Source organism: Mus caroli, unplaced genomic scaffold (assembly GCF_978045245.1).
Source record: "Mus caroli unplaced genomic scaffold, Mus_caroli_1 scaffold_11, whole genome shotgun sequence".
NCBI classification, from domain to species: domain Eukaryota; kingdom Metazoa; phylum Chordata; class Mammalia; order Rodentia; family Muridae; genus Mus; species Mus caroli.
In genome coordinates, this window is record NW_028227266.1 from 48814170 (window position 1) to 48840008 (window position 25839).

Consider the following 25839-nt stretch of genomic DNA (forward strand, 5'->3'; position numbering starts at 1 on the left):
TGGAGTACCCTGCCTCGTGCTCAAGGACTTGTTAACTAGAAAGGAGAGAGGAGGACCCCCAAGCCCCTCAGCAGCTATTTTTCTGGGTAACTGGCTTTCCCATGATGTCTGGATTTGTTCTGCAGACTTCCTCCTGTGCTATGCCGGCCTGGCTCAGTCCCATCTTCCCTAAGGTGGCCCTTGGCGCTCACTCCCTTGGTTTTGTTTTCTATGATAGTGTTATGGTTTGTAATTCCATGCTACTGTTTTTATGGCTTTTGTGGTTCAGCTTGTGTGCAGGTGTGCCTTTAGCTCTTAGGTGATTACTGTGCAGTGTAAATAGAACATCTTGTCCTAACTTTGGAAATTTTTACTAATGGAATCTTCTATATCCATAGGGTGTGGAGTTCTTTGATGAAAAACTCAATTCTTTGTGTATGGCCTGGCTTGTGGATCATGGTGAGTAGACAAGTTAAGCACAGAGACTGTGTCGAGTCCAGGCTTCTACATGTTTGTGGTGTTCACACATACTGTTTACAGAGGAACCCTGTGGGCTACTCCTTTGCCTTGACAACGTAAGGCGGAAGAAAGGATGGTGCAGCTCCAGTGGCTTCCCCTTACTACATAAACATTTCACGCACTTAATTTGGACAGGATCTCATTGTGCAGCTCTGCCTGTCTCCTGAGTGCTGGGACTAAAGCAGATGCAAGCTGACTACAGGCTGACATTTGTACTTGCATTATTTTCTGTTTTAAATGTGTTTTCTGTGCTGAGTAAGTCTGTCCTTTTCTACTTCCTGCTGCCTTTGAGCTTCAGACTCTTAGCTGGACATTTCCTCCAGCGCCAGGGTTTGCAGCTGACCTGCTGCCATTGGCGTCTTCAGTAACTAAAGAGCAGGCTGACAGACTGGACAGACCTAGGTGGAAAGGATTGGCTCTTTGGGCTTTCTGAGATGAGGTGCAAAGGCCCAGTAGCAGTGGGGATGTGTGCTGCACCCTGGGACAGAGCCAGGGTTTCGGGCTTATGAAAGGAAAGCTTATTGTTTCTTCTTTACCTGCTGCTGCTGTGCTGGCGGATGTGAGCTCAGGCCAGTTGAGATTGGACAGGAATGAGCAGGTGCCTTTCTGGTGATGCCTCAGGGCAGTGTGTGTACATATGTCTGTCTCCCTGGCAGCTGATGACAGAGGGGCCCTCTGTGCCAGGTCCTAGCCTTAGCAGCTTCAGTCTCAGGGAGGGCCTTCAATTCTCATGCGCTATGTCCCGTGGGTTCTGGGTCCGTGTTTTGGTGGGTGTGATAAGCAGCCTGTTGTCCCAGTGTGCTGTGTAGACTCTATAAATTGCTTACATTTATCTTTGGGTACTTGTGACTAGGTAGTAGGAAAAGAATAAGAATATCTGTGTCTGTTTACACTTGTAGGTGGTTTTGTTAAAAGCACATTTGCATCATGTGTAAGAGTGTAAAGGGAGGTTATGAAGCTGTGTATGTCAGTGTGTTAGGGCATGTATGGATACATCTGTACTTTAAACGACAGTGTAGACTTCTTTATTCCTTTTTTCTCAAGAGTTAAGTTTTTAATGATCATTTATTTTAAAAAAGAAACATGGTAAATCATAGGAAAGCATCTGTAAGTATGTGTAAGTAGTGTGTCTGTATGTGTAAGTAGTGTGTCTGTATGTGTAAGTAGTGTGTCTGTATGTGTAAGTATGTGTCTGTATGTGTAAGTAGTGTGTCTGTATGTGTAAGTAGTGTGTCTGTATGTGTAAGTAGTGTGTCTGTGTGTGTAAGTAGTGTGTCTGTATGTGTAAGTATGTGTCTGTGTGTGTAAGTAGTGTGTCTGTGTGTGTAAGTAGTGTGTCTGTATGTGTAAGTAGTGTGTCTGTATGTGTAAGTAGTGTGTCTGTGTGTGTAAGTAGTGTGTCTGTGTGTGTAAGTATGTGTCTGTGTGTGTAAGTATGTGTCTGTGTGTGTAAGGAGTGTGTCTGTGTGTGTAAGGAGTGTGTCTGTATGTGAGTCTGTGCTTGTGCTTGGGTGTCCTGCTTGGAAGTAGGAATTGTTGTTGTGAGCCCCTGGCTTAGGTACTGAGGGCTGAAATCCCGTCTTCTGCAAGAGCAGTATGTATTTTCTTAACCACTAAGGCATCTCCCCGTCCAAGATTATTTTCTTATTTAACCAAGTTTACTTTGGGTGTAAGTATCCTTGTCAGTGGTGTTCCCAGAGACCTTTCTGTTACTTCCTTTGAAAACAATTAAGGATTAAGACAGGCCTTTTTCTGTCCTTCAAATTAGGAAGGACTGTTAAGGTTCCAGTCTTTCACAAGTTGAGAAATGACAGCTGTTCTGTGTAGGTGGTGGCTCTGTGTGACTTAAGCATCCCGCCTCCTGAGTTCCTTCCAGCTTGGGAGTTAGCAAGGTGGAGTTCATGGACTGCAGGATCCCTGATGCACTGGGTGGCTGGCAGCTGAGAGCGGGCCTTCGCCATGGGCTTCCTCCCAGCTTTTGTAGTTAAGATTTTTATCATTTGAAGAGAGTGACGCTTTGCACTGTAGATGGTACACAGTGAGCGGTGAGCAGGTTTCTTGGGAACTATCCCTTCATCCCTCCCTGGCATGGAGCTTCTCTGCTGTAAGACAAGCAAGCTTGAGCAGTCTGGAGAAGCTGGGGGGAGGGTATGAAGGTTGGGTTTCTGTCCGTGGGCAGTGTGACAAGAAGGCAGGGGGGCCAGGCAGTGGTGGCACATGCCTTTAATCTCAGCATTTGGGAGGCAGAGACAGGCTGATCTCTGAGTTCGAGGCCAGCCTGGTCTACAGAGTGAGTTCCAGGACAGCCAGGGCTACACAGAGAAACCCTGTCTTGAAAAACAAAACAAAACAAAACAAAACAAACAAACAAAAAAGAAAGCAGGGCTCAGTGAGGGAAAGTTAAGTGGTGGGTACCTCATAAATTTATCTTTTATAGGATAAAGATACGTATCCAGTCAAAGTTAGTGAGAACTGATAGAATTAGATATGTAAAGAAACCTTTCAGATCAGCCTAACCTTGAAGGGAAAGACAGACACACAGACAAAACAAGGAGTGAGAACTCGGGAAAGACTTGCATTCCTCTGAAAACAGAATTGAGAGGTGCCAGAGCCATAGTAGGCCTCTGGCCAAGTAGAGTTGAGTGCAGTTGAGGTCTCTGGGTACTGTGGCACTGGAACCCTGCCACATGGCCTTGTAGTAAGACTAATCATTAAAAACCAGTAGCTAGGAGCAAAACACAGGTGCTGCCGTTAGCTCCCCTTTACGTGTGTGTGTGTGTGTGTGTGTGTGTGTGTGTGTGTGTGCGTGCGCGCGTGTGTGCATGCATGCATGCATGCGAGTGTTCTGTCTTCTTATATATGTCTACAGGACAGAAGAGGGCATCAGATTCCATTATAGATGGTTGTGAGCAACTGTGTGGTTACTAGGAATTGAACCCAGGACCCGTAGAAGAGCAGCCAGTGCTCTTAACCATTGAGCCGTCTTTCCAGCTTCATTAGCTCTACTTTAAAGGAAGAATGGAGGAGAGGTCTGGAGCACAAATTAAGTACGAGATGAAAAAGAGCCCGTGTGTGTGTGTGTGTGTGTGTGTGTGTGTGTGTGTGCGCGCGCGCGCGCGTAAGGCACTTCTCGGCATCCTGGTGTGTGTTTCTCTGCCCACTGAAGTCTGAGCATGGGCTGTGCGAGTAGAGCTCCTTGTCTCCTGTCTCTTTGTTGCCCGTTCTTAGTCTTTAGAGCAGGATTGAGTTGGGGAAAGTTGGCTCTCATCTCTCTGGAAGCTTGCAGGATTGCCAAGGGTTGGGGCCTTGGCTTGGGGGGTTTGTGTTTGCCAGGTGAGAGGAGAAGGAGGGACCAGTAACCCGATCATTCACCTTGCTTTGTTATCTAAGTCCGAGGTTTGAGTCTTACTGAGTCTGAAGTGAAGGGGCACCAGGCCTTTCTGTGTTCAGGGCTGCACAGAATGACTAATTTTGGGGATATAATAACTCAGACTTCATTGTTTAGTTTTATGATGAACTCAGACTTCATTGTTTAGTTTTATGATGTCGTTGATAAATTATTTTAAATGGGATTATTATGTGCTGGTGCAGGCACATGTATCAGCTTGTCTTAATTAACACAAGCATTTTCAGTGGGGAACAGCTGTGATTTGCAGCTGTGTAGGTGACAATGGTGACCTGTGTAGGATTTCTTCAATATTTTTCTCAGCTGCTTTCTGATGCCACTTGAATAATCTTGCTAAAATCTCTTTTGATGCTTTTGAAACCTGTTTGTGTTAGAAATGCTCTGTGGTCAGGGCTGTCCCTCAAGTCTCATGGGTTTGGCTCATTCCCTTGGCCCTCACTCTTCTTGCTGCAGCTGTACCCCAAGCTCCTGTCCCTCTTTAGGTCCCACACATCCTCCCAGTCGCCGAAGGCCATGCACCTCTCTCCTAGAGTCCCTTCTTTCCACTCAGCCTTCTCTGTCCAGTGCTCTATGTGACGATTGGTCCTCTGCCATGTGACACTCTTAGCGCCTAGTTTTCATTCTCTGATAGGAGTATTTGGTCTTTGAGGGAAGGCATCTGCTGTCTCCTTCTGTAGCACATACTACCTAGTGGGCAGCTGGGTTTACTAATTGATGATGCATAGAACAAGTCCCTCACATCCTTTTCCTTGGTTGACATGGTCACTTTAGAACTGCAATAGGTGTGCCTCAGTGTGATTATCATTTAAGCTACAGTAGCTTTGGGTGTGTGTGCTGTGGATGAAGTGGATGCTGTGTAAAGCAAGCATTCTCTTGGACTCTCCTGCAGTCTATGCCATTCGGGAGGCAGCCACCAACAACCTCATGAAGTTAGTCCAGAAGTTCGGCACAGAGTGGGCTCAGAATACCATTGTCCCTAAAGTGTTGGTAATGGCAAATGACCCTAACTACTTACACAGAATGACCACTCTCTTCTGCATTAATGTAAGTATTACGTGTGTTACTGCTCAGCTCGGGCGTTTGGTTTTATTTTGTTTTTGTTTTTTTGGCTATTCACGTTCTAAGTTTCTGTGTGAGCTATCTTATGTTAGAGGTACATTTCTTATACTGTTCAATTTGAATAGAGAAAACATTGATTTAAAGTTTTGGAGCTGGAGAGATGGCTCAGTGGACAGGAGTAGCTCCTGTCACAGGTGGTTTACAACTGCCCGGAGCTCGGCTGGTGGTGAGAACAGGCAGACTGGACTGTCTCTAAGCATCACCCCTCCCCACAGTCACACCAACAGTGAGATGAAACAGTATTTAAACATTTCATTATTCTAAAAGTTGCAACTTGCTGTATGTTTTGGCAGAGGTCTTCCATCTTTTGAGCCACTTCATGTTCCTTAGCTGCTCAAGTAGGAAACGGTTTTCTGTTGGTCAGTTACCTTCCCTTTAAATATTAGTCTGTTTCTCTAGATTTGGGGCGTCTTAAGAAAGTTTGAAATGTACTATCTTATTTATTTTTCTAGGCACTGTCTGAAGCCTGTGGTAAGGAAATAACCACTAAGCAAATGTTGCCCATCGTGTTGAAAATGGCAGGAGACCAGGTAGCAAATGTCCGCTTCAATGTGGCCAAATCACTGCAGAAAATTGGACCGATTCTAGACACCAAGTAAGACTTCAGTGTTGCTGTTGATTTGAAAGTATAACTTCATGGTGAGGAGTAGCCTCTAAAATAAGTCCAGAATTCCTTTCTTTATCTAGACTCTGGGCTTATTCAGAGAAAATAATCCAGTCTTGAGACTGTCCAGTTTGACTTCTATACTTAAGCTCTAGGTGTGTAAAGATTACTGCCCAAAATCGAATTTCACCAATAACTTCTTTTTTTTTTTTTAAGATTTATTTATTTATTATATGTAAGTACACTGTAGCTGTCTTCAGACACTCCAGAAGAGGGAGCCAGATCTCGTTACGGATGGTTGTGAGCCACCATGTGGTTGCTGGGATTTGAACTCTGGACCTTCGGAAGAGCAGTCGGGTGCTCTTACCCACTGAGCCATCTCACCAGCCCCACCAATAACTTCTTTAGAAATTATTTGATATGCTTGTCATGTTTGTATTTAGAAGTAATTTCATTTTAAATATAAAACTTGCCATTGATGAAACCCTAAGTTTGATGCAGACTGTATCACTTTGCACTCTGCCTGCCCAGCCATCCTTTTCACAGTGACTTTTGAATTTCAGCGCCTTGCAGGGGGAAGTGAAGCCGGTGCTGCAGAAATTAGGTCAGGACGAAGACATGGATGTCAAATATTTTGCACAGGAAGCTATAAGTGGTATGCATTGTGTTTTGTGCTAGGCTCTGGTTACTGGGGTGCTTTCTTTTATAGTGTGTGTGTGGGAGGGGAGGGGGCAGTGTGCTGAGCATGATGGGAGATGGGGTGGCAAGTGTCTGTCACGCTGGGCCTGTTGGGTTAGGTTAGGAATTTCTTGGCCCCTGCTGGGCTTGGCAGCACACACTTGTAATCCCAGCACTTGGGAGACTGAGGCAGGAGGATGTCAGAGTAGAGGAGCCTGGGCTACATTGTGAGACCCTATCTAAAATAAAGAAAAGTCTTGGCCCACTGTTTTCCGCTGAGTGAGGAGGCCATGTTCTCAGTTCCTGTGTAGGGTGCTGATTGTTTCTGGCAAGAACAGTTTAGTTTGCACTCGAGTAAGTCTTTAATTTCCAGTCAGCCTCACTGACTAAAGCAGCAGGTTGCAGGCCCACAGTAGGTCCTCAGACTCATGCTTTGCCATTGTTACATGCTAAATGTTGAAGCGATCACTCATGAACTTTCTGTACCACTAACATGATTTTGTTTGGAATTTTTCCAGTTCTTGCCTTGGCATAAAGATGAACAGGAGGGAAAAGCCTTTACTAAATTCTTATCACAGATCTCTAGTCAATGTGTTCTTACCCTGGGTGGAGAAAAATGGAAACCTTCAAGATCTCATCCAAGCAAATGGCAACAACATAGAAGAAATCAGATTTCAGTGACTTGATTCTTTCTAAACATGACCTCAGACTGATTTGACTTCTCTCTGTTGGGATAACTGTAACGCTCTTCTTCTGCCCAGTTGCTGATGCTCCTCATACAGTCATCTCTTGAGTGTCTCCCAGGGTTTCTCTCCAGCACCATTGAGGCTCCTGCCTCCTCCCTTTTGAATCAGGCCCCAGCCACTTATGATTCCAGACAGACCCTGGATGGATTTGGACCCCGACACGGAGTGGAGTGAATCCCTTATTGTTTACACATCTCTGTGTGGCGCTCCATCTTTCCAATGTTGAGTAAATGGTTTAGAATAACTTATTTATATCTGCTTGGAGCTAATATTGAGATTTGACTGTAGCGAAAGCCACATGCTCCTGGTATCGATGGTCTGCATCAGCATCTCACATGAAGGAGATGTGGAAGGCTAATGAATGGCTGTTCTGGTTTTCATTTGCTCAGTTTGACTGTAATCATGTCATGCAGGAGCTGGAAGTGGGTGTATCTTGCTGCTAATGTGTGATGTTGAAAGAAAACAATTTCAACGGCTCAGCACTGTGACTGCCTTCAAAAACTCAGAAGAAACTTTAGTGCCTCCTACTAAGTTGTGGTTCTACTGTTTCATTGTGAAGTGTTGTGTTTCAAGTAAGTGTAGGAACCACTGGTCTCAGGTTCTGCTCCCAGCAGCGTTAGTGAGCATTGTGCTGTTGCGACGCCGTGCAGCACCAAACTGAAGTTCCGTTGCCCAGTGTTTTCTTGTGCTGTGGGTGATGCTAGAACTTTTTTCTACTTTTGCAGTAAAATTTCATTAATATGTCCAGAAATGTAAGGTGACAGCTCAAGCTGAAGGGTTTGCTGAAGCAGATTAATTGTGTCTATGGAAGGCTGCTGGACACTAATTTTAGGAAGTACCCCCTTCTTAGTGGGTGTGCCTGTGACCAGTGTCCCTGCTCTGTCATAACCCAGTCCTTCCAGGAGCAGCGCACACATCACACCTTTCCTGAATATCCCTGTGGGTAATTTAAATATTTTTATCTGACTCCTTGTCTCGAGTGGACTCAAGTTAATGAGGTTTTACTGCGGCCTGTTTTACTCAATGCATCATACCATGTAGTTTGATGTTTCCATTTTGGTTTCTGAATTGTTGATTTTACTTACAAATCCTTTTAGATATAACAAGCCCTGTTCTGTTTTGTGAAGGCCCAAAGATACCTACAAATCTTTGTACATTAAACATAAGTTACATAAAACCAAATTGTGTAAATGCTTTTAAGTTTATCATACCTTAGAAAAACAGAACAGACCATTTCTATCAGAGACTGTATACCTGCATTTTAAACTGCTGGTTACTTCTTAGTAAGTTTTCATTTTTGTGTTCTAGGGCCAAAGTTTGACTATTTTCCTAAGCATTTTAGTGCCTTAAATTAGTCTGCTGTAAACATTTTAATTTCACAGTTTCTTTTTCGTCACCTGCAGGCTGTATTCCTCTTTAATGATTAGTTTTATATTTGAGAGAAAGAATTGTCTTGATTGTGGAAATGTGTATTGGGACAGCTGCTTCTCCTTTGGTTGGAAATGCCACATGATATACTCACTCAGGAATAAACCTCTAAAGTGTCTCTGTCCCCCTACCCCCAGCCTTGTGCATTTAGCTTTCTGCCAGCAACTACTGAAGGGAGAGACGGTGGATCCTTGCCTTCTCAAATAAGGGTCACATAGCATGCAGGATCTGTTTTGAGAGGCCATCAGAGGTGTCACTGTTCTTTCTGGTGGCTGCAGTGAACTCCCTTGAGTTAACCTGTATAGCAATTGCTCTTCGGCTTCACTTCGGCCGTTTTCTCTACATAGTAGCTTTTATATTTGATGCCTTCAAGAGCTCTGTGATGCAGGCTTGGTCTCTTCTGTCTTGTTTTGTACCATTGACTGGGCCAGTGTCTGGGGTATATTGTTGGTGCTTCATAAAACCGAGTTCATTGAGTGATTTCTAAAGGGTGTCCTCTAATGGGAACAAAGTCACCAGACTGTCTCACTCTTTCATTAATACAGTTAGCCACTTCTTTGCTCTTAGAGCCTCTAGCCTCGACCAGTCCCCAGCTCCAGGATTTTTTTTTTCTTTTTGAGACAAGAATCTATGTAAGGTAGCCCTGGCTGTCCTGGAACTCGCTATGTAGACCAGGCTGGTCCTGCCTCTGCCTCCCAAGTGCTGGGATGTAAGGCATGCCACTACCTCCGGCTTGAGGAATTTTTCTTTTGGAACTGCCTGGTTGCCTTGAACATAATATTGCTCCTGTTTTACATCTAAGCAGCTTATACCATTGTTCAACTTGTTAGGAAAGGAAAAAGCCAAGACAAACAAACACATCCTGTGCCAATTAAAAGTGAGCCATTAACAGTGGTGTTCATTTTAGTGATTCTCTTCAACATATTGTTTGGGGTGTGCCCATCAGGAGCCAAATATTAGATCCTATGCGTCTATTGTACTGCCAATGATCAGGAGCCTGAAGATGGATGTTGTTCCCTGGGGATAAACAGATTAATGTGGGATTTGGAATGAAGCAACCTTCAATTCACAGCAACACCAAGCTTGACTATAGTGATGTGGGCCTTGAGGTGGGGGATGGGAGGAGTATGTTTGCTCCTTATTCAAGAGACAGCATGACAGGTCTCGTCTAAGGATCCAGAATGCTTGCATAACACCCAGGAATAGCAGGGTTTCTTCTTGACACCACTGAGCTGTCCAGAGTTGTTGTATTAACCTCCGTGTCCCTTGTGTCCATCACAGGAGTCCTTGGGGACCTACTGGGGATGATAGGTCAGGGCCTCTGCTTCCATTCCTGCATGCTGGTTTTCCTTTCTCTGGAAAGTCAGCTGCAGAGAAAGTCTCCCCCCCCCCCGCCCCCAACCCCCCGCTCCCCAGGCCTCCATGTTCTTTGTGAACAGATGAAGTGGTTGCTGGCCTTTTGGCTCACTGCTCTCCTCCCCGTTCTACCCATTTCCCTGCTTGTCTTTTCTCTTTCCTCACACATCTTCAGTCCTCGGTGTCTAGAATAGCCTTTACTGCCCCTCATCTGCCTCCACGGGCCTGCCATGTCCAGGAAATTACGTCAGGTTCAGTTGACATGGAAATCTTTTGAGGGGGATAAAGTACTCAACTGGGAAGAAAAGCCAAGCCATTTCTTTCTTGGGAGTGGTTGTCCTTACCTGCTGTGATCAGGTCTGAAAGGAGCTAGGTTCTCTGTTGGCTCAGGGTTCTACAGGATACCCATGACCAAGATGTGGGGGGACCCCCAGTTAGATCTCAGGGGATGACTGGAGCAAAAAGGCAGTGGTGATGGCTGGCTTTCTCTGCACAGCTGCCCAGAACCTTGTGCTGATGGCCCATCAGAGTTGCTAGGGCAGCTTAGGGCATCCCAGTTGGGAAGCACAGGTGGCTTGGGAGGGATGTGCCCTGGTCAGGGACGGTCACATTGCTGTCTATATCTCTAGTGGTGGCACAAAGGCTGAGGAAGCTAGATTTTCCTGTGAAGGACAGTGAAGAGCCCAGCATCCCTGGGGTTGACAAGAATCTCTTCCTGAGACCCCGAGGGCCTGGAGAGGACACTGGGAAGGTAAGTGCCCCTGGAACTTGGGGCCAGAGCCCTGTCCTTTCTGGGGCTGAGGGTAGCCAGCAGAGCTTGCTGCTGCTATAGGGAGTCACAGCAAAGTGGGCAGAGAAGCAGTTCCCACCACACTTGCCCTGGAGAGATACCTGGCTCTAGGGGTAGAGAAGTGTATTGTAAAGTCTTGCTCTGTTTTACTCCCTTTGTAGAGTGGTGGTCTTTTCCAGATCTGTGGTTTGAGGTCTTTTCAATCTTCCACAGTCTGAGATGAGACCCGTGCAACACAAGGGTAGACTGGAAGAGCTGGTCAACTTTCTTCCCGGGCTGGAAAGTTATTGGCATGGTTCTGTTTAGGGACTTGTCTCCCTTTAGGACGAAGAGTCCATGCCTGATGTTTTCCATGCCCAGTTTGCTTCCTACAACCACATGGAGAAGAGATGCAGAATTCTAGTTCAGCAGTCACCAGGGCTCCAGCTGTGGCCTCAGGGCCAGTGATAGAAGGGCGGTTATGATTTAAATTAAATGTTAGGAATGGAGAGCCTGGACTGCCTAGGGCTGACGTCAGGGTAGATACAGTGACTGCAAGAGGCTGGTGCTCTCATACCCACTCCAGAGGATTTTATGCTTAAACCACTGACAGACAAAAGGGGCTGGCTTTAAATTACCGGGCTCTTCACTTGATGTAAACGGAGGCCACACAAATGTCTCCTGTTCTGAACACTTTTCTTTCTGTGGCCAAGCCCACTCTTGTCCCCTGCCTGAGTTGCCAGCTGCCTCTAGTTCAGGCAGTCCCAGGGGTGCTGTGTGGTGAGAGGAAGTGTTGCTTCCAAGGTCTCAGCAGCCTAAGCCTGGCAGACACCGAGATGCCAGCCCTTCATGTTCCTTTGACTGCTTTGTACAATTTCACTGAAAGAAGAGACTTGGCTGGAGCTGTAAGAGCTGTGATTCTTAGGGGCCTGAGTCACACCTTTCTTAAATGATAATGGAGCTGTTCTGTTTTTCAACATTCTTAGGGCCATTTAGCTTAGCCCTGACCACTTCAGTGGTCATCTGCCCCCCTGCCACAGCTGACTAGGTCAGCTCTGAAGAACTCTGTCCAGCTGAGGACAGCATTAGTGGTCGTTTCTTGAGCTTGCTTTACTGCCATACCTCGTCAAGCGTTTACCCAGACACCTTTGCAATACATGTTTACCTTGGACACATTTCAGGTGCTTGGGAATCCTTCCCCAGAAGCCAGCTGTGCTAGTTCTCTGAGGCTGCAGTTCATTTGATCCAGAAAACCCCCTTCTCTGTGAGTCAGGGTGCCTGCCTTGCTTTTGTTTCACAAATGCTCTGGGGTTGAAATGGAAAGGACTTTTGCTGTTGCTGGGCAGTGTTTCATGTCAGGGGCCTATAGCCAAGTGAGTGAGCCAGGAAGTCATCCAGTTGCAAACCAGAAGTTGTTCTTAACCCTTTTCTGTGGTGTGTGGCCAGCTCACTGATCTGCCCTCATACGGAGAACTATGGGAACTTATTTCTTGACTGGTCTCAAAGCCCTAAGGGAATCATCTGACATCTTAAGGCTGTGCCTGCTGCTTCGTCCAAGAAGGCAGCCCAGGCTTCCTCCTGGTGAAGGGTGGGTGTTGCTTCAATGCCATGGAGAGAGAGGCTCTTGAAGTCTGCACCGTCTTTGTGCTTGATGAATCATGTTCTCAAATGTAAGACCTGCTGGGGAACAGCCTGGGCCATGGGCATGGGTCACACTGCTACCTCTAGGGTGGCACAGCCACGCCCTCCAGGGTAGAGGCTGCCCTCTGACCACAGCTGCTGGCAAGGCTGTCAGGCGAGAGTTAACAGTGGATTTGTTTATTGAATCATGAAGTAGCTGTCATGTGATTTTAATCAAAACACGATTTCCCTGACAACAGTGACGTCAGTCTTGTTGTTGCAGGAAGGAGCAGCTGTGAGGGACATTCAGTCTCCCTGAGCCCAGGTTTGGAGACTCAAACCAAGCGCAACATCCATAAATACTGGGTGCAGACGCTGGCTTGACAATCCACACTCTTCTTCCTCTTCTTTCTCCCTGGACAGTCTGTCCTGGGCAGACACAGTCCCTGCATGGAGTCTCAGCTAAGAGCTCACCTTCCCTGCCCCTGGCTCCCACACCCTTGCTTCTACAGATGCTTTTTATTGCTGTTTTCCCTTTCTGCCACTTAATTTCTGGGCCCCTAAGGTCTCTGGTCAGTGTCTTCTGGCATTTTTCTCCTCTGGGATCTAAGCCAGCACTTGTTGGTGACCTGAGATGTTCTGGCTGGCCTGAGAGGAAGCTGTTTGGTAGGCAGTTGGTTTATTCCTCAGACTAAGAGGTACCAGGGCTGCCAGAAGATGTGAAAGGCAACTCTGAGGAGCCTAGCTGTGGGTGCTTGAAGGGTAGGGCTTTAAGAGCCTAACTGCCTGGCCAGAGGATGTCTTGAACCCTAAAAGACTAGAATCCAGGAGTCCCCAGTCCAGTCAGAGGACTGCTGCACATGATGTGTGATCGTCTCCAGAGCACTCCAGCTAAGGGAGTTGGGTCCCACAGGCTACTGAGAGGTCAGAAGCAAGGACAGAAGTAAAGGGATCACAGCCCAGCTAGAGCAGGTCCCTCCCTAACCTCTGGTCTCCTGTGGTTCCCTGAGGACTGAGACCTGTCTGTGCAGAAAGGCTCCCCCAGGCCCTCTACACCCATGAGTTTAATTACTTCAAAGATGGGGAGGAAAAAGCTGCCTAGATAGGCCTTGTGTTACTGTGACAAAAAAAATCTGACCAAAGCCACCTGGCTCACAGCTTGAGGGGACAGTCCATGGTGGATAGTCACACTGTGTCTGGTCAGATCAGACAGATGATGCTGATCGTCTACTTGGCTTCCTTTTCTCATTTTCTTTATCTAAGACACCTACCTATGGTGTGGCCACCCACCTTCAGGATGCTTCCTCCATACTTAAACACTTCTGGAAACTTCCTCACAGACAGATGCAGAGTATTTCCCCCACGATTCCAAATCCAGTCAAGGGGACAGTGAAGATGAACCCTCAGCTTCTTAGGGCTGGACTTATGTTGTGGCACTCATGACCAGTGCTACCCAGAACTCACTGCCAAAAATTCAGAGATCTCAGGACTGAGTTGCCAGTGAGGGTAATCACCTTTCAGTTAGTGAGAAGGGACTTCACAGGCACCTGCATAGCCATTTCCTACCCTAGTGTCAGACAGAGTAGTGACAAGTGGTCAAGGGGAGTTGGTCCAATCATAATGTTTCCATGTTAAAGGGAGGTGCTGAGTCAGGCTGCTCCCATCACGGATGGGGACAGTGAGCCCTTAGAGTGACCTGCATAGGTTAGTGGCAGGCCTAGGGACTAAGGATTCAGTACAGATTTGTTGCTGCCTCCTGTGCTATCTCTGGCAGGACGGAGTGGTACTACTTACCTGCAGTGCCTGTCTAGCTACCCACTGGTTTGGACTGGGGAGCCAGCCTCTCTCTTCATTTCCTGGTACCCTTCCGACTGCCTGCCTGCCCTTTGGCCTTCACTTTGATGACTAAACTTCTAGGTTTCTGTGGTGACTTGTAGTTCCAGTGGGTCTCAGGTGAGGCACAGGCAATGAGCTGGGTCCCTTGCATGGTGTGTTTTGTAGGCTTTGCCATCCTCTGAGCTGGACCCATCCCATCAGCTTGGCGGGGTGTCTTGGGGGTCAGAGTTCTCAGGCCCTCTCTTGGGCAGCCTAGGCTTTGTTATTCCATCTTTGAGGAACAAGGAGGAGGAAGACGGAGTAAGAGGCTTTCAAAACCTATCTGTGGAGGGAGTGACTCAGCTCCAGAGGTTCAACACTCAGCTGCCTCATTTTCTCTGGGCTTTGAATTTTCTGACCTTTCTGCCCAGCCAGCTTTGGGGGTTTGGCTCCAGGGTAGTCTGCGCCTCTGCAGTCAGTCGTTACTCACCCACTTAAGTGTTTGCTTGTTTTACCCCCTCATTGCCAGCTCAGATCAGTCTAACAGTACTTGGGAAATCCCATCAGAAGCACACACAGAGGGAGGGAGCAGGGCTCCCTGGCTCTGTAACCACAGATACAGAGGAATTCAGCAAACAGACTCCTTAGGACAGGGCAAGCTCCCCGCTCCAGGCTCAGCCTGACCTCAGGCTCAGGGATCTGTGGTCACGCCTCTGTGCCTGGATTGTGGCAGGTGTGTCACTGATGACAGCTCCATGTTTGATGTGAAGTTCTATCCACTCTGGTACATTCAAGACCCGTATTTATTTCCTCTTACTGGATTCTGCCCCCAAATAATCTATGTATCCAAAAATAATCTATATATCAAATTCATTGCTCGAGAGCTGTTTAGCCTTTGAAATTCCTGGCTGGAGCCAAAGTGGAAGAGCAGAGCCATGCTTTACTGAGCCCAAGGTGGGACAACTATGGTCTGTGTGAGATTTCCTATGTGGCCACATAGCCCCAGACATGTACAGCACAGTGCTTGCTCAGGCAAAACAGTTCATAACACTGGAACAATACAGGGAGATTAGCATGCCCCCTACACAGGGATGACATGCAAGTTCATACAGTGCTCTGTACATCATGGGAGGGCAGGAGGGTAAGAGGGTGGATATGAGGGGAGAACTGGATATGTAGGTAGGTGTGAAGTCGTCAAAATAAAACCCATTATCCTATACACTAAAAAAGTTTAAAAAGTATTCATACCAAGATTAAAAAAATAACTTTAGTGTATAAAGCCAGTCTTGCTCCTGAGAACTGCAGGCTGATCTTGGGTTCCTCCTTTCCTGGACCCACTTGGAGGTATGAGCACCCCTCAGATGCAAGTGTCACCGTCCGAACTTTTAACTCTGAAGGCGTAGAGTAAGGGCTTTTCCCATCGGTCCAGGGCGAGCCTCTAGATCCTGGATGCATTCTTCTAGAAACTGAGCTGCTTTCTGTAGGTGAGGTTTCTAGAGAAGAGCCCAGAGAGTTCCAAGGACTCTGATCCTACAATGGACAGCATGGGGAGGAAAGGAAAGGGCCGCTCCCAGGAGGGAAGCTTCTGTATGTTCGCCCTGGCCACAGGAGGGCTAGAGGCTTTGGAAATGTGCTTCCTGCTGGCCTGCAGTGTTCCCGAGCTGCTCAGGCAGAGGCCACAGGGTAGTGCTCTGCCCTCTGTGGCCAATTCTTTACTGTTCTTCATAGGGCTTTGTACTTGGTATGGAAGTGAAGGGTGCCCTTAGACTCGGGGAGGCCTGGGTGGTTACCTATGACAACATTACAATGATGGAGTGGTTTCAATGGGCAAGGGTAAAGTTTGCTAAGCAAGCACTGAAATGGGGGAGGGGGGAAAGAAACTTGTACTTTTCCAAGGGGAAGAACTGTTTGAAGGCAGGCAGAGCTGCGCACATGCAGTGAGGGTTCTGTGCTTCTAGTCCTATACATACCACATACCCTCACAGCCTCACAGCACTGGGCTTGCCTCCTTTTGAGAGCTGCTGCAGTTCTGGTCTATATAATACTGGCCCAGGGGAATGGCCCAAGTAATGGAAACCAAATCTCATCTGCACTCACTGCCAGCAAGCGGGATTTAATCCTGCCCTTTACTTAGGGTCTGGCCCCTGCAAGTCCAGCTTGGCAAAGGGATTCTCCAGAACCCCAAGGGCAAAAGAATGTATGTCTTTGTGAGTTGTTCTTGGTGTGCGTGTATGTGCGCATGGGTATGTGCATGTGTGCATTTTGTGTGCATGTAGCTCACTCATGTCCCATTCACAGACCCCAGTGGTGACAAGGTGACACTGACTAATATCGGTGCTCTTTGCTGGCCTTCCTGTATTACTTGTTCTGGGGGAGCCGATCTAGAGCACGGTGTGCTTGTCTTTGTCTTCTCCCCGTGCAGACTGCAGTGCTGGGCTCTATTACACCAGGAGCATTAACCAGGCTCAGAGAGGCCCTGACGGGATGAGGGCTGTGCTTAGCAGTGTTTCCATCGGCCATCTGTAGTGGCTAACGTGTACTCAGGCAATTTAGGGCGAGGTATTATTTACCCTGCTGACGTCAATGAGAACATATTATCCACTGTCTTTTCTGTAGTTTGAAATGAGCACCAGAGCTCAGAGAACACAGCCACCTTCCAGTCTGAAAACTCTACTCACTGCTCAATGAGGTGGATGGAGTCCTGCCTATAATCTCATGAGTCTGATATTCATATCACCAGGCTTTTAGAAAACAAGGTGTTTTTATTTTAATTCAGGAGAGTTGGAAACATAAAAACAGTACATTTTCCTTGCAGAAAATGACCCCATTTACATTATAATTTGGTACAAAGATCATTTATTAAACTGCATTTTAGGCAATTTTCTAACACTGAGTGACAGGTGACATTTTGATTTTTCACACTGGAGCTATTATGATTTGTATACAAAATACCAAAGCTATTGAAGTCGCCAAATTTCTCTTAGTAATTAAAAAGCACGAAAGAAAAAAAAATGACTAGTCAGATTAAGTTTATGGAAAGTAACTCACAGAGCAAGCTGAATCCAGCAAGCTGTTCTTTCTGCAGTAAGCAAATGGCCATGCCTTTCTAGAAAGTGCATATAGTTTCTACCACTCTTCTTCAACTGCAGTCCCCCAGAGGCAGACTGGCCCCCACTAGGCTGCCCCCTCCTGCTGCTTTCTTCTTCTTCTTTTTACCCAGGAGAACCGAGGATACTTTGCCACTTGAATTTCTGTGTCTGAGCAATCCTGTCGGGTAGGCATCGGTTATCTGCACTTGGTAATGTAACATTACTCCATCCACCAGGGTGTTGTTTGTATTTCTATTTTTAAAGCTACCCTTACTCACCCATTTTGGTTCTGAAAAATGGTAGCACTCTACCATCAAAGCATATTACCATTTTGTAATCCTCAAAGTGTCTAATAAGCCTTCCTACTTGACAGGACTTAATGGTAAAGAAATTCAATGGACATAGTGACACACTCCTTTAAACCCAGCACTTGGAGGCAGAGGCAGGTGCATCTCTGAGTTTGAGGCCAGCCTGCTCTACAGAGTGAGTTCCAGAACAGCCAGGGGTACACAGTGAGACCGTGTTTAAAAAAATTTAAAAAATTTTTAAGAAAAAAAGATGTTCTAGTGCCTTTCCTTTAGGGTAAAGGTCGAGTTCATAATTTCTAGTCAGTCTCTTGAGTTGACTGTGTTGACTAAGTAGTGGGCCCTTTTGGCCCTTTGGCAATCAAGGAGGAGGTGTGTCCTTCAAATATATACTTATAGAGAAAAGTACTAGATTGCATAACTTTGAATAAGCAAACATCTTTGATGTAAGCCCAAGCTTTTGCAACTTACTGGACATCAAGACGGCCAATCTGTGGTGTCTATGTCTCCCTGTGCGGTGCAGTCCCCCAGAGAGCTACAGGTATCATTTAAGGGCACTTAGAGCCAGGCAGCTGTCAAATGGAGGCTGCAGCTGTGGGGGCAGGGCTCCAACACAAGCCAAAAGCCAGGCAAGGAAGGTGCGTGTCCCTGCCATCCCCACTTCTGAGCTCTGTGACCTCAGCTAAGTCATGCATCCTTAAGAGCTTTGCTTCCCTCAGAAATATGGGCAGAATCTCTCTAGCTAATCTCGCAGAACCAATCTGAGGGATCTAAGCAAGCACTCAGAAGTGCTTGGTACATTGCTGAGAACACGGACGGCAGGCTGAGTAAACATGACTTGTAAGACCCATCCTTGGTTAAGCTGTCTGTCAATCAATGCAGCCACATGCCCAAATCTGCTCACATAGTATATGGACATATGATGTGTGGTGCAACTAGGAATGCTGGGAGTCTTCCAGAATCAGCCAGGCTGTTGTAACTGGGTGAGAATGGCCCAGCAAATCAGTGAGAAGGTGTTCAGAGAGGAGACTTTAGGGCCCAAAGGACCTTTTAAGGCTCAATATCTCATTTCACATGCCACTGAAATGGGGCAAAAAGCCATGAAATCTCTCACTTCTCTGAGCCCCCAAGCCAGGGAAGATGTGTGTGTGTGTCTGTGTATGTGTGTGTGTGTGTGTGTTCTGAAGTGTGTTTTGTCCAGTGTTGAAACAGGTTGACTCTGCTCTTGTCTCCCACAAACGATTCTGAAGGTAAGCTCTATAGAAAGTTTCCAGAAGCAACAGAGTGATAAAGATCCTGCCTGGGCAGCGACTCCAACTTACTACCTGTTCTCCAGTTTCTACCTTTGATGTCTAGGCACAGAGAGACCGAGCGGCTCCAGTGGCTTCCGAGGAGGCAGTAGAGGCAGCCCAGCTTAGGGGCACAAACACAGCAAAGGTCAGCCCAGCACAGGGACTCGGCAAGGCCCACTGTGATCGCTGGCATCAAGTGACACTCCATACTGTCTGTCTCTAAGTGACACTCCATACTGTCTGTCTCTAAGTGACACTCCATACTGTCTGTCTGTCTCTAAGTGACACTCCATACTGTCTGTCTGTCTCTAAGTGACACTCCATACTGTCTGTCTGTCTCTAAGGAGAAGGGATGTAAAAAGTTGCCTGGACTATGACTTTTCTGTAAACCAACAGGGAACTTCACTCACTGTTGGCATGAGTGTAATCCAGACCAGAGAAAGTCCGATCCTGAAATGCTTAAGAAGCAGGCTTGATTAGAGGCTGGAGAACCTGCAGAGGAAGGAGAGCCCACTGGATCCCATGTCCTGAGCTGCTGGCACACCCGGGGCCCTTGATCAGCTGGCCTAGAAGCTGCTACTTTTAGCTCCTTCCGTTTCTGGTTCATCCCCAGCTGAGAACACAGCCTTTCCCCAGTCCCTTACGTATAATGGCTCCTGGGGTATAGGTAGAGAGGTCTGTGATGAATGCTTGCTGAATACTCTATTTAACAGAGCTCTCGGGGAGGGCAGAGGGTGCTACTCCACAGGGTGCACTGTACAAGGGGGAGGGGTACAGGGTGGGGGCAGGAACTCAATTATAAAAGTTAGGGAGGGCACATGAGAGGCAGAGGCTGAAGTCCTCCCTCCCTGACACCAGGAACACATCTCTAAGATAGAGAGGCCTTCCTTGGCTTCCGCTTTCCTAGGATGCAAAGCCCCAGGAAGGGCTTTGTTCAGACCAGCTCTCGTACCTCATGTCACTCCCAAAGGCTTCTCCCGGGTCCTCACTGTCTCCCACAGGGTAGATTTAGAGGGTTATGGACATAAAGAACTGCCCCCACCCCGACCTTTTTTTTTTTTTTTTTTTTTTTGGTTTTTCGAGACAGGGTTTCTCTGTGTAGCCCAGCTGTCCTGGAACTCACTCTGTAGACCAGGCTGGCCTCGAACTCAGAGATCTGCCTGCCTCTGCCTCCCAAGTGCTGGGATTAAAGGCGTGCGCCACCACGCCCGGCCCACCCCGACCTTTGTTCCCAAGGTGGCAGTGCAGGCAGCCATGCCGGGGCAAGATGAGGGCTGGTGCTGGTCACGCAGCTCCCTGGAATAGAGGCGTGGGACCCGTATCGGTTGTCTTCCGTTGCATTAACATCCTCTATTTGCCTTACAGGGACCAGCATGTCAGTTGCATATAAATACTAGAGACACACTTGCCCAACTGGAAATTGCAGAAGCAATGCATTTCCCCCAAAACAGAGAGTAATACCCCTGGATAACAAGACCATAAACAAAAAAATAAAAGAGTACCACACATATTGCACTTTTTGCCGAATGAAAATTTTACCTCATGTTTGAATCACCAGTCTCTTTGGAGAGGCTAGTTTACAAGATAACAAAGCTAAGGGTTACTATACAGTAGTGTACACACTGCTGATGTGAACCGACAGGCAAACACGTCAGTATTACAAAGCTGCCTCTCCACAAGAGAGAGCCTAAGCCTTCTTAGTGTTACTTTAGTACTTGTGAGGAGAAAGGACTTGGAAGCTTCCATGAGTCACTAGGTAGGGGCAGACACAGAAGCAATCAGATGAGTGGAGGGCCCATTGCTCTCACCAGCTTCCATCTCAGGGCATAAAGGTAGCCATGGAACTAGGGATGTCTACTTGAAAGGAAGGAAGGAGGAAATGGGAGCTTACGACGGCTTCCGGCAGGCTGGTTCTCGGTCTTCACAAGGCGACTGTCCTCACCTCCTCTCTGTGTCAGTGCCTAATAGGCTTGGCCGCTGATGAGCGTTCCCAGCTTCTCTCTGCAGCCTTTAAACTTCTGACAGCCTCTCCACAGCCCCTCATCTGTTGCCTAACTGTCCTGCCATAGCTGCTAGGTCTCCCGGGCTAAGCAGCTCACAGCCCTGTTGGGGGACAGGGGTTTATGCCAATCTGCTGCGGTCTGATCCTGCAGTCCTGAAATGAGCAGCCCCCATTTTCAATCTGGAAGGCATTTTCATTTTGTCACTATTACAGCACTTGTGCAGTAAATGCTGGAACAACATTCTCTTTCAGTCTAAACAAATCAAGCCCCACTTTATAGCTTGGCTTATTTTGCAAAGCTTTAAACATATCAGAGATCTTAATGAAATGATCTCTCCAATGAAATTATCAATCTTAAGCACGAGGAGGAATAGAATGAATAAAAGAAACACAAATTATCCTTACTGGATTTTTAGTTATTAAATCACAAAAATGACAGTCCCTCCTGCTATCTACTCCTGCTGTAACCCACAGCCCAATTCCAAGCAGAGCGCATTTCCAAAGCAGCCTGGCACCAGTGGGGAGCCCAACAACTACAGTCTCTGGCCAGCCTCAAGGACTGCTTGAGTCACCAACACTGGCAGGGGCTGAGCTGGGCTGGGCTGCGGGCCAGGATGGCTCTCCGGAGACTTCCCATGCCTAGTCTTCCCTTGCCTGCCTGGACACTTACTACAGAGAGGAAAGGCAACTTATAGGTGTTTCTAGAGGCAGCATCTGTGGAGTAGCTCTCTTCTTGTGCTTTAAGGAAGACGCTTTGTGCTTAGTGCATTCATCTGCTGATTGGACAAGCCACTCTAAAGAATAGAAATTATAATTTTTATAAACAATACTGAGTTTGTAACACCTGGACGTCACTGTGCAAACGACAGATTCCTAGTTACTTTTAGATATCTGTTGACTAGGTATAGCATCTATTTTTCAATTAAAGGGTTAAGCTTTTCTTGTAAATGGCTAACACATCTGAGATTCTTTGAATATTGCTATAATACATGAACATTTCATACAAATCAAAACTTTAAGGAATGAAGAATTCGGATCCCACATGGTGGAAACAGACTCAAGAACCTTTGGGTTTAGCAGGATATAACTGGAAAGCTTGGTTCCTAGAGAAAAGAGTGTGATGAGCTGGGGAAGGCACACACTACACAGGGCATGTGAAAGTTCCTTTGTTGTGCGTCTTTAAAATGTCTAAGCCCTGTATGAAACTGCCCAATGTGCAAAGCTCCATAAGCTCGGGACACCACGGCAGGGAGCGGGAGTCACCAAAGGAATCACTACAGCACAGCACAGCACAGCACACAGGAGCTTCCTGGAGGCTGTGCAGGAAGAGCCTGGCTTCCCACACAGGGCCCAAGTTCCTGAGGCTCCCTGGTTTCTGCCTCAGCCTCCACTAGAATGAGGCTCCTGTTGTTACAGGTGAGGGCTCTGGAACCCTGCGTATCCTAACACTCGGCCATCCAGGGGCACTGTTGAGAAGGTGTTATGGCGTGCTCCCAGAGAGGGTTCTGGGATCAGTACCAGCTGCTACTCAAGTGTCCTGGAAACACAGTTTAGGCTCTGCTACTTTGTGATGGTCTTGAGGACTCTCTGCATCAACATCTTGATATGCCTTGAAGTACTTTGCTGTTGCCTAGCCTGGCTTTAGGGAAATGTATCCCCTTTCCCTCCCACTATGTGATATATACAACACACAATTTGCCTTGCTTTCACCAAGGTAAATGAATCTTTGGTGTAAAACCTAGGTCTATGCTGTCACTTTATATAAACATTTGTTGGTTCCTCCTTTGAGAGCTTGTTCCATGTTACCTTAGGGCATACACTCCAGTTTCCAACTACATTCTAGCCCTTGGCACAGAAAATTCTGTGGTAGGACAGAGCCAGGAGGAACATCTACCCTAGTCAAACCCTGATTCCAGTTGGGAAACTCGATTTTTCCCCATTAGGGAAAAGGGGAAAAGTAAGCTTTAAATTAAATGGATGGAATAAAAATAGAAATCCACAGACTGCCTTCACTAGAGCCACCTCACTTCCTGATTGAGATTAATTCACCAGGACATACCCATTGTGTTGTGGATCCACAGCTTCTACCATTTCACAATCAAAGAGTCCAGGGAGCTCAGAGAGGGCCAGTGGGTCATAGCTAGATGCGGTGTCCTGAAGTCCTGAGCTCCTGGGACAGTCCGGCCCTGCGAGGCTGCTCTGCTGGGCTCCGTCCGCAGGGCAGTGACAGGAAGCAGGATAGTTGGCTACAGAAGACGTGGTGCTTGGCAGCTCACAAGTCTGATAGGAGAACTGTAAGGAGGCTGGAGCAGCTCCTGGCTGCTGTGGTGGAGGGGGTGGGGGTGGGGGTGGTGGCTGCTGCTGTTGCTGCAATTGTGAGGGTAAGGGAGGTGGAGCCCGGGGGCCGGGAGTAGAGGGCAGTGGCTGCAACTGCATCTCTGGGTATTGGCTGAGGAAAGAGCTAAATTGCATCTGCTCAGAAGAGGGCTCGAGGACAGGACTCAGGGCCTGGGTCAGGCTGAATGCTGGGGGCTGCTGGGATGTCAGTGGAGTCTCCTGGTGGGGAAGAGCCAGCTGCTGACTTGGTCCAGGGTAGGAGCTCTCTGCTATCTGCATCTGATTAAAATATGCTTGCAGCTGAGACTGCTTCTGGAGGAAGAGTCGCTTCTGTTGGAGCCTAAATTGGCAACACCAAAAGATTATATTTCAAGTGAGTGTAACTTCAATGTAAATGCAACACCAGGCATGAACTCCAGTTTTCTATTTTTTTTTCTTTAAGTTTTGAGAATCTTACATAGAGTCCAGGCTGGCCTTAAATTTGTATCCCCCTGTCTTAGTCACAGGAGACTAAGGGATCCCAGGCATGCACCATCACACCTGACACCCCCACCCACTGTTTCTCTTCCATGCAAGGGGAAAGTCAGAGGAAGAATTCACCACTGTGGGTTGTGCTCCTATCTGACTGACCCCTCTGATCTAAGTGAGCACCTATACATTTTCTCTCCTAATTACTACGAAGACTGCTCAGAAACAGAGGCCATCTTGGCAGGGTGATGATTAGGGTGGTTCCCGTTGGCCGAGCAGCTGACATAAACAGCATCAAGGGGAACGCCCAATCACTGCTTTAGGCCACTGCTTCTGAAAGCTTAGGGCTGAGCATAGCCCAGAGAAATACAAGGAAATGGCAGAGTGCATTAGGGCTGCTGCCACCTGGTCAGCTTATACTCTAGGCTTCTCAACAGTCTCATTAATCCCAGGCCTGAACAGACAATGACCACGTAACCAGTGCATGGTCCTAGAAGAAGCATCTCCAGGCTGCCATGAAAACAAATGACTTTACTGGCCAAAGACTTCCTTACCTATGTTCCTGTAGCTGTTGTTCCAGGCTCCGAGGTGGTTCTTTACAATACACTGGACAAGGATTCTGGGCTTTTGGCAGAAGATTGGGCTTCTGGAAGGTCAGAAAAGCAATAAGAGCCTAAGCATATGCTTTTACCTAGGATGCAGATGAGGTGATAGCATCACCCTTTGGCTGCCTGTCTGGATAGTGTATCCAGACGTGGCCTCCAGCATCCCGGGTGAAAGCACGGACACTTGCTCACTAGAACCCTGGACGCGTGGCATTAGGTCAGCAGGTCTGGGCATCTAGTTCTTGCCTACTTGTTTTCCACTTATGAAATTCTTCCAGGACTGGGACGCTCATGGAGAACAATGAGAAAAGCAGACTTCATTCTTGACGGGAAGGCCCAGTGCCTGTTAAGTGATTCATTCTGAATGGGACCTATGTCAGTCATGTCATTTTTTTGGATCTTTATATACCAGAGTAGACAGCCTTGCTAAAATTCTGTAGATTACATATTTATCTTATTATTCTATAAAATTAGAGGTAGGTTAGGTCTCTTTCCCAGCATGTGATGGTATTATCCTTTCCTTCTGTCAACATAGGAAATAAGGCTAAGTTTGAACATGTTTCTAGCCACTAATGTAGGATTAAATTACCTGCTTATAAGGAATAAAACAGCTACCTTACATAACGGAAAACAGGCTTCCATAACAAAGGGAACCAGACTAAGAAAGCTAAGTCCTACCTGGAGTCGATGCTGTAGGTACTGGGTTTCCAAGCTTTGCTGTGGTGAGAGCTGAGGGTGCATGCTGGCAGACAGGCTGGAGACACTTTCCTGCTGCTGAGCGATTTCCTCCTAAGGATTAAGGGAGTGGACATTTCAGCTGCTCTGTGAGAAAGTTTCAGTCCAGAGTTTAAGCACCTTTGCAAATGACTGGGTGGAACCCAGACCCCACATGACCTAGCACAGAAGCTTGGCCCTAACTGGGAGGTTGACGATTGCTTTTCAGAGAATCTACAGTGTTATCTGCACTCAGCCATTACCTCATCAGTATTACAATTAGAACAAGAGCTCCTGCCGGCTGTGCTAGAAGGTGCTAACCTACCGGTGGGTCCAGGATACTATAGGATGCACTCAATATTGCCTCAAGAAATAGCAACATTTATTCTATTTTTAATGTGACTAATCCTCATATTTAATAGTGATTTCACATCTACAGTAGTGATGAGAAGCTTCTAATTGGGTAGAGTTCATCACTGTGTGTGTGTGTAGTCAAGGGAGACTCGGAGTCATCCATATGTAATCTGCCTGCTTTGTGAGCCCAAACTAGATTGAGCCTGTAAGCCTCTATCTGGTGCTGAGCATCTGAGGGCAGCATGGCTGGCTTTAAGATGTTAGTGGCAGCAGCAAGAAAACCTCTGAGACTGTGGGCTTCCCATAAAGTCAGTTTAGTTACAACTTGGAGGAAGCTAACTAAAAACTGCACATCCATAGGAGAAATGTGTTTGAAAGGGTCTGTACTCCCCACCTGAGGGCAACTGCTCGAAAGGTCTTGGAGCTGAGGAGCAGTTGATGTTAAGGTAGGGTCTGCGTTTGATCCCATTTGTTCATACAGCAATTGTACTTTGTTCAACTCCAGAATTCCTTTGGTTCTAGCAAGATTCTGAAGATGTTGTCTAAATGCTACAATTCCTGCAAGTAAAATATCAAACAGTTTAAGCAAAACAGGCCCTTTAGTTATCATCCATTCACATCAGCATGGCAAAAG

General features: G+C 47.0%; 2 protein-coding genes and 1 non-coding gene across 8 annotated transcripts in view; 2 read left to right on the forward strand and 1 right to left on the reverse strand.

The window, feature by feature from the left end:
• The window catches only part of Ppp2r1b (protein phosphatase 2 scaffold subunit Abeta), a 36663-nt gene extending 16442 nt beyond the window's left edge, over window positions 1-20221 (forward strand). Inside the window, exons 11-17 of one of the 4 annotated variants that reach the window (XM_021172919.3) lie at window positions 378-438; window positions 4794-4948; window positions 5476-5618; window positions 6191-6282; window positions 10465-10586; window positions 18790-18870; window positions 20091-20183. In XM_021172919.3, the coding sequence (XP_021028578.1) occupies window positions 378-438; window positions 4794-4948; window positions 5476-5618; window positions 6191-6282; window positions 10465-10586; window positions 18790-18870; window positions 20091-20183 (747 nt within the window). Of the gene's footprint in view, window positions 1-377; window positions 439-4793; window positions 4949-5475; window positions 5619-6190; window positions 6283-6823; window positions 8610-10464; window positions 10587-18769; window positions 18871-20090 lie in introns of those variants that run through there. The other 3 variants (XM_021172920.3, XM_021172917.3, XM_021172918.2) reach the window with 3 other exon arrangements.
• Window positions 15062-15165, forward strand: LOC115031987 (U6 spliceosomal RNA). Its single transcript, XR_003837639.1, has one exon. It is a non-coding gene; the product is annotated as a U6 spliceosomal RNA (small nuclear RNA).
• Sik2 (salt inducible kinase 2) overlaps window positions 20191-25839 on the reverse strand; it is a 119073-nt gene continuing 113424 nt past the window's right edge. For 2 of the 3 annotated variants that reach the window (XM_085844638.1, XM_029481051.2), the window contains exons 12-16: window positions 25600-25763; window positions 24816-24926; window positions 24087-24178; window positions 22787-23404; window positions 20191-21521 (exon numbers count right to left, since the gene is read on the reverse strand). In XM_085844638.1, coding sequence (XP_085700764.1) covers window positions 21497-21521; window positions 22787-23404; window positions 24087-24178; window positions 24816-24926; window positions 25600-25763 — 1010 coding nt within the window. In that variant the 3' untranslated portion in view covers window positions 20191-21496. The remainder of the gene's footprint in view (window positions 21522-22786; window positions 23405-24086; window positions 24179-24815; window positions 24927-25599; window positions 25764-25839) is intronic. The other variant, XM_085844639.1, reaches the window with a different exon arrangement.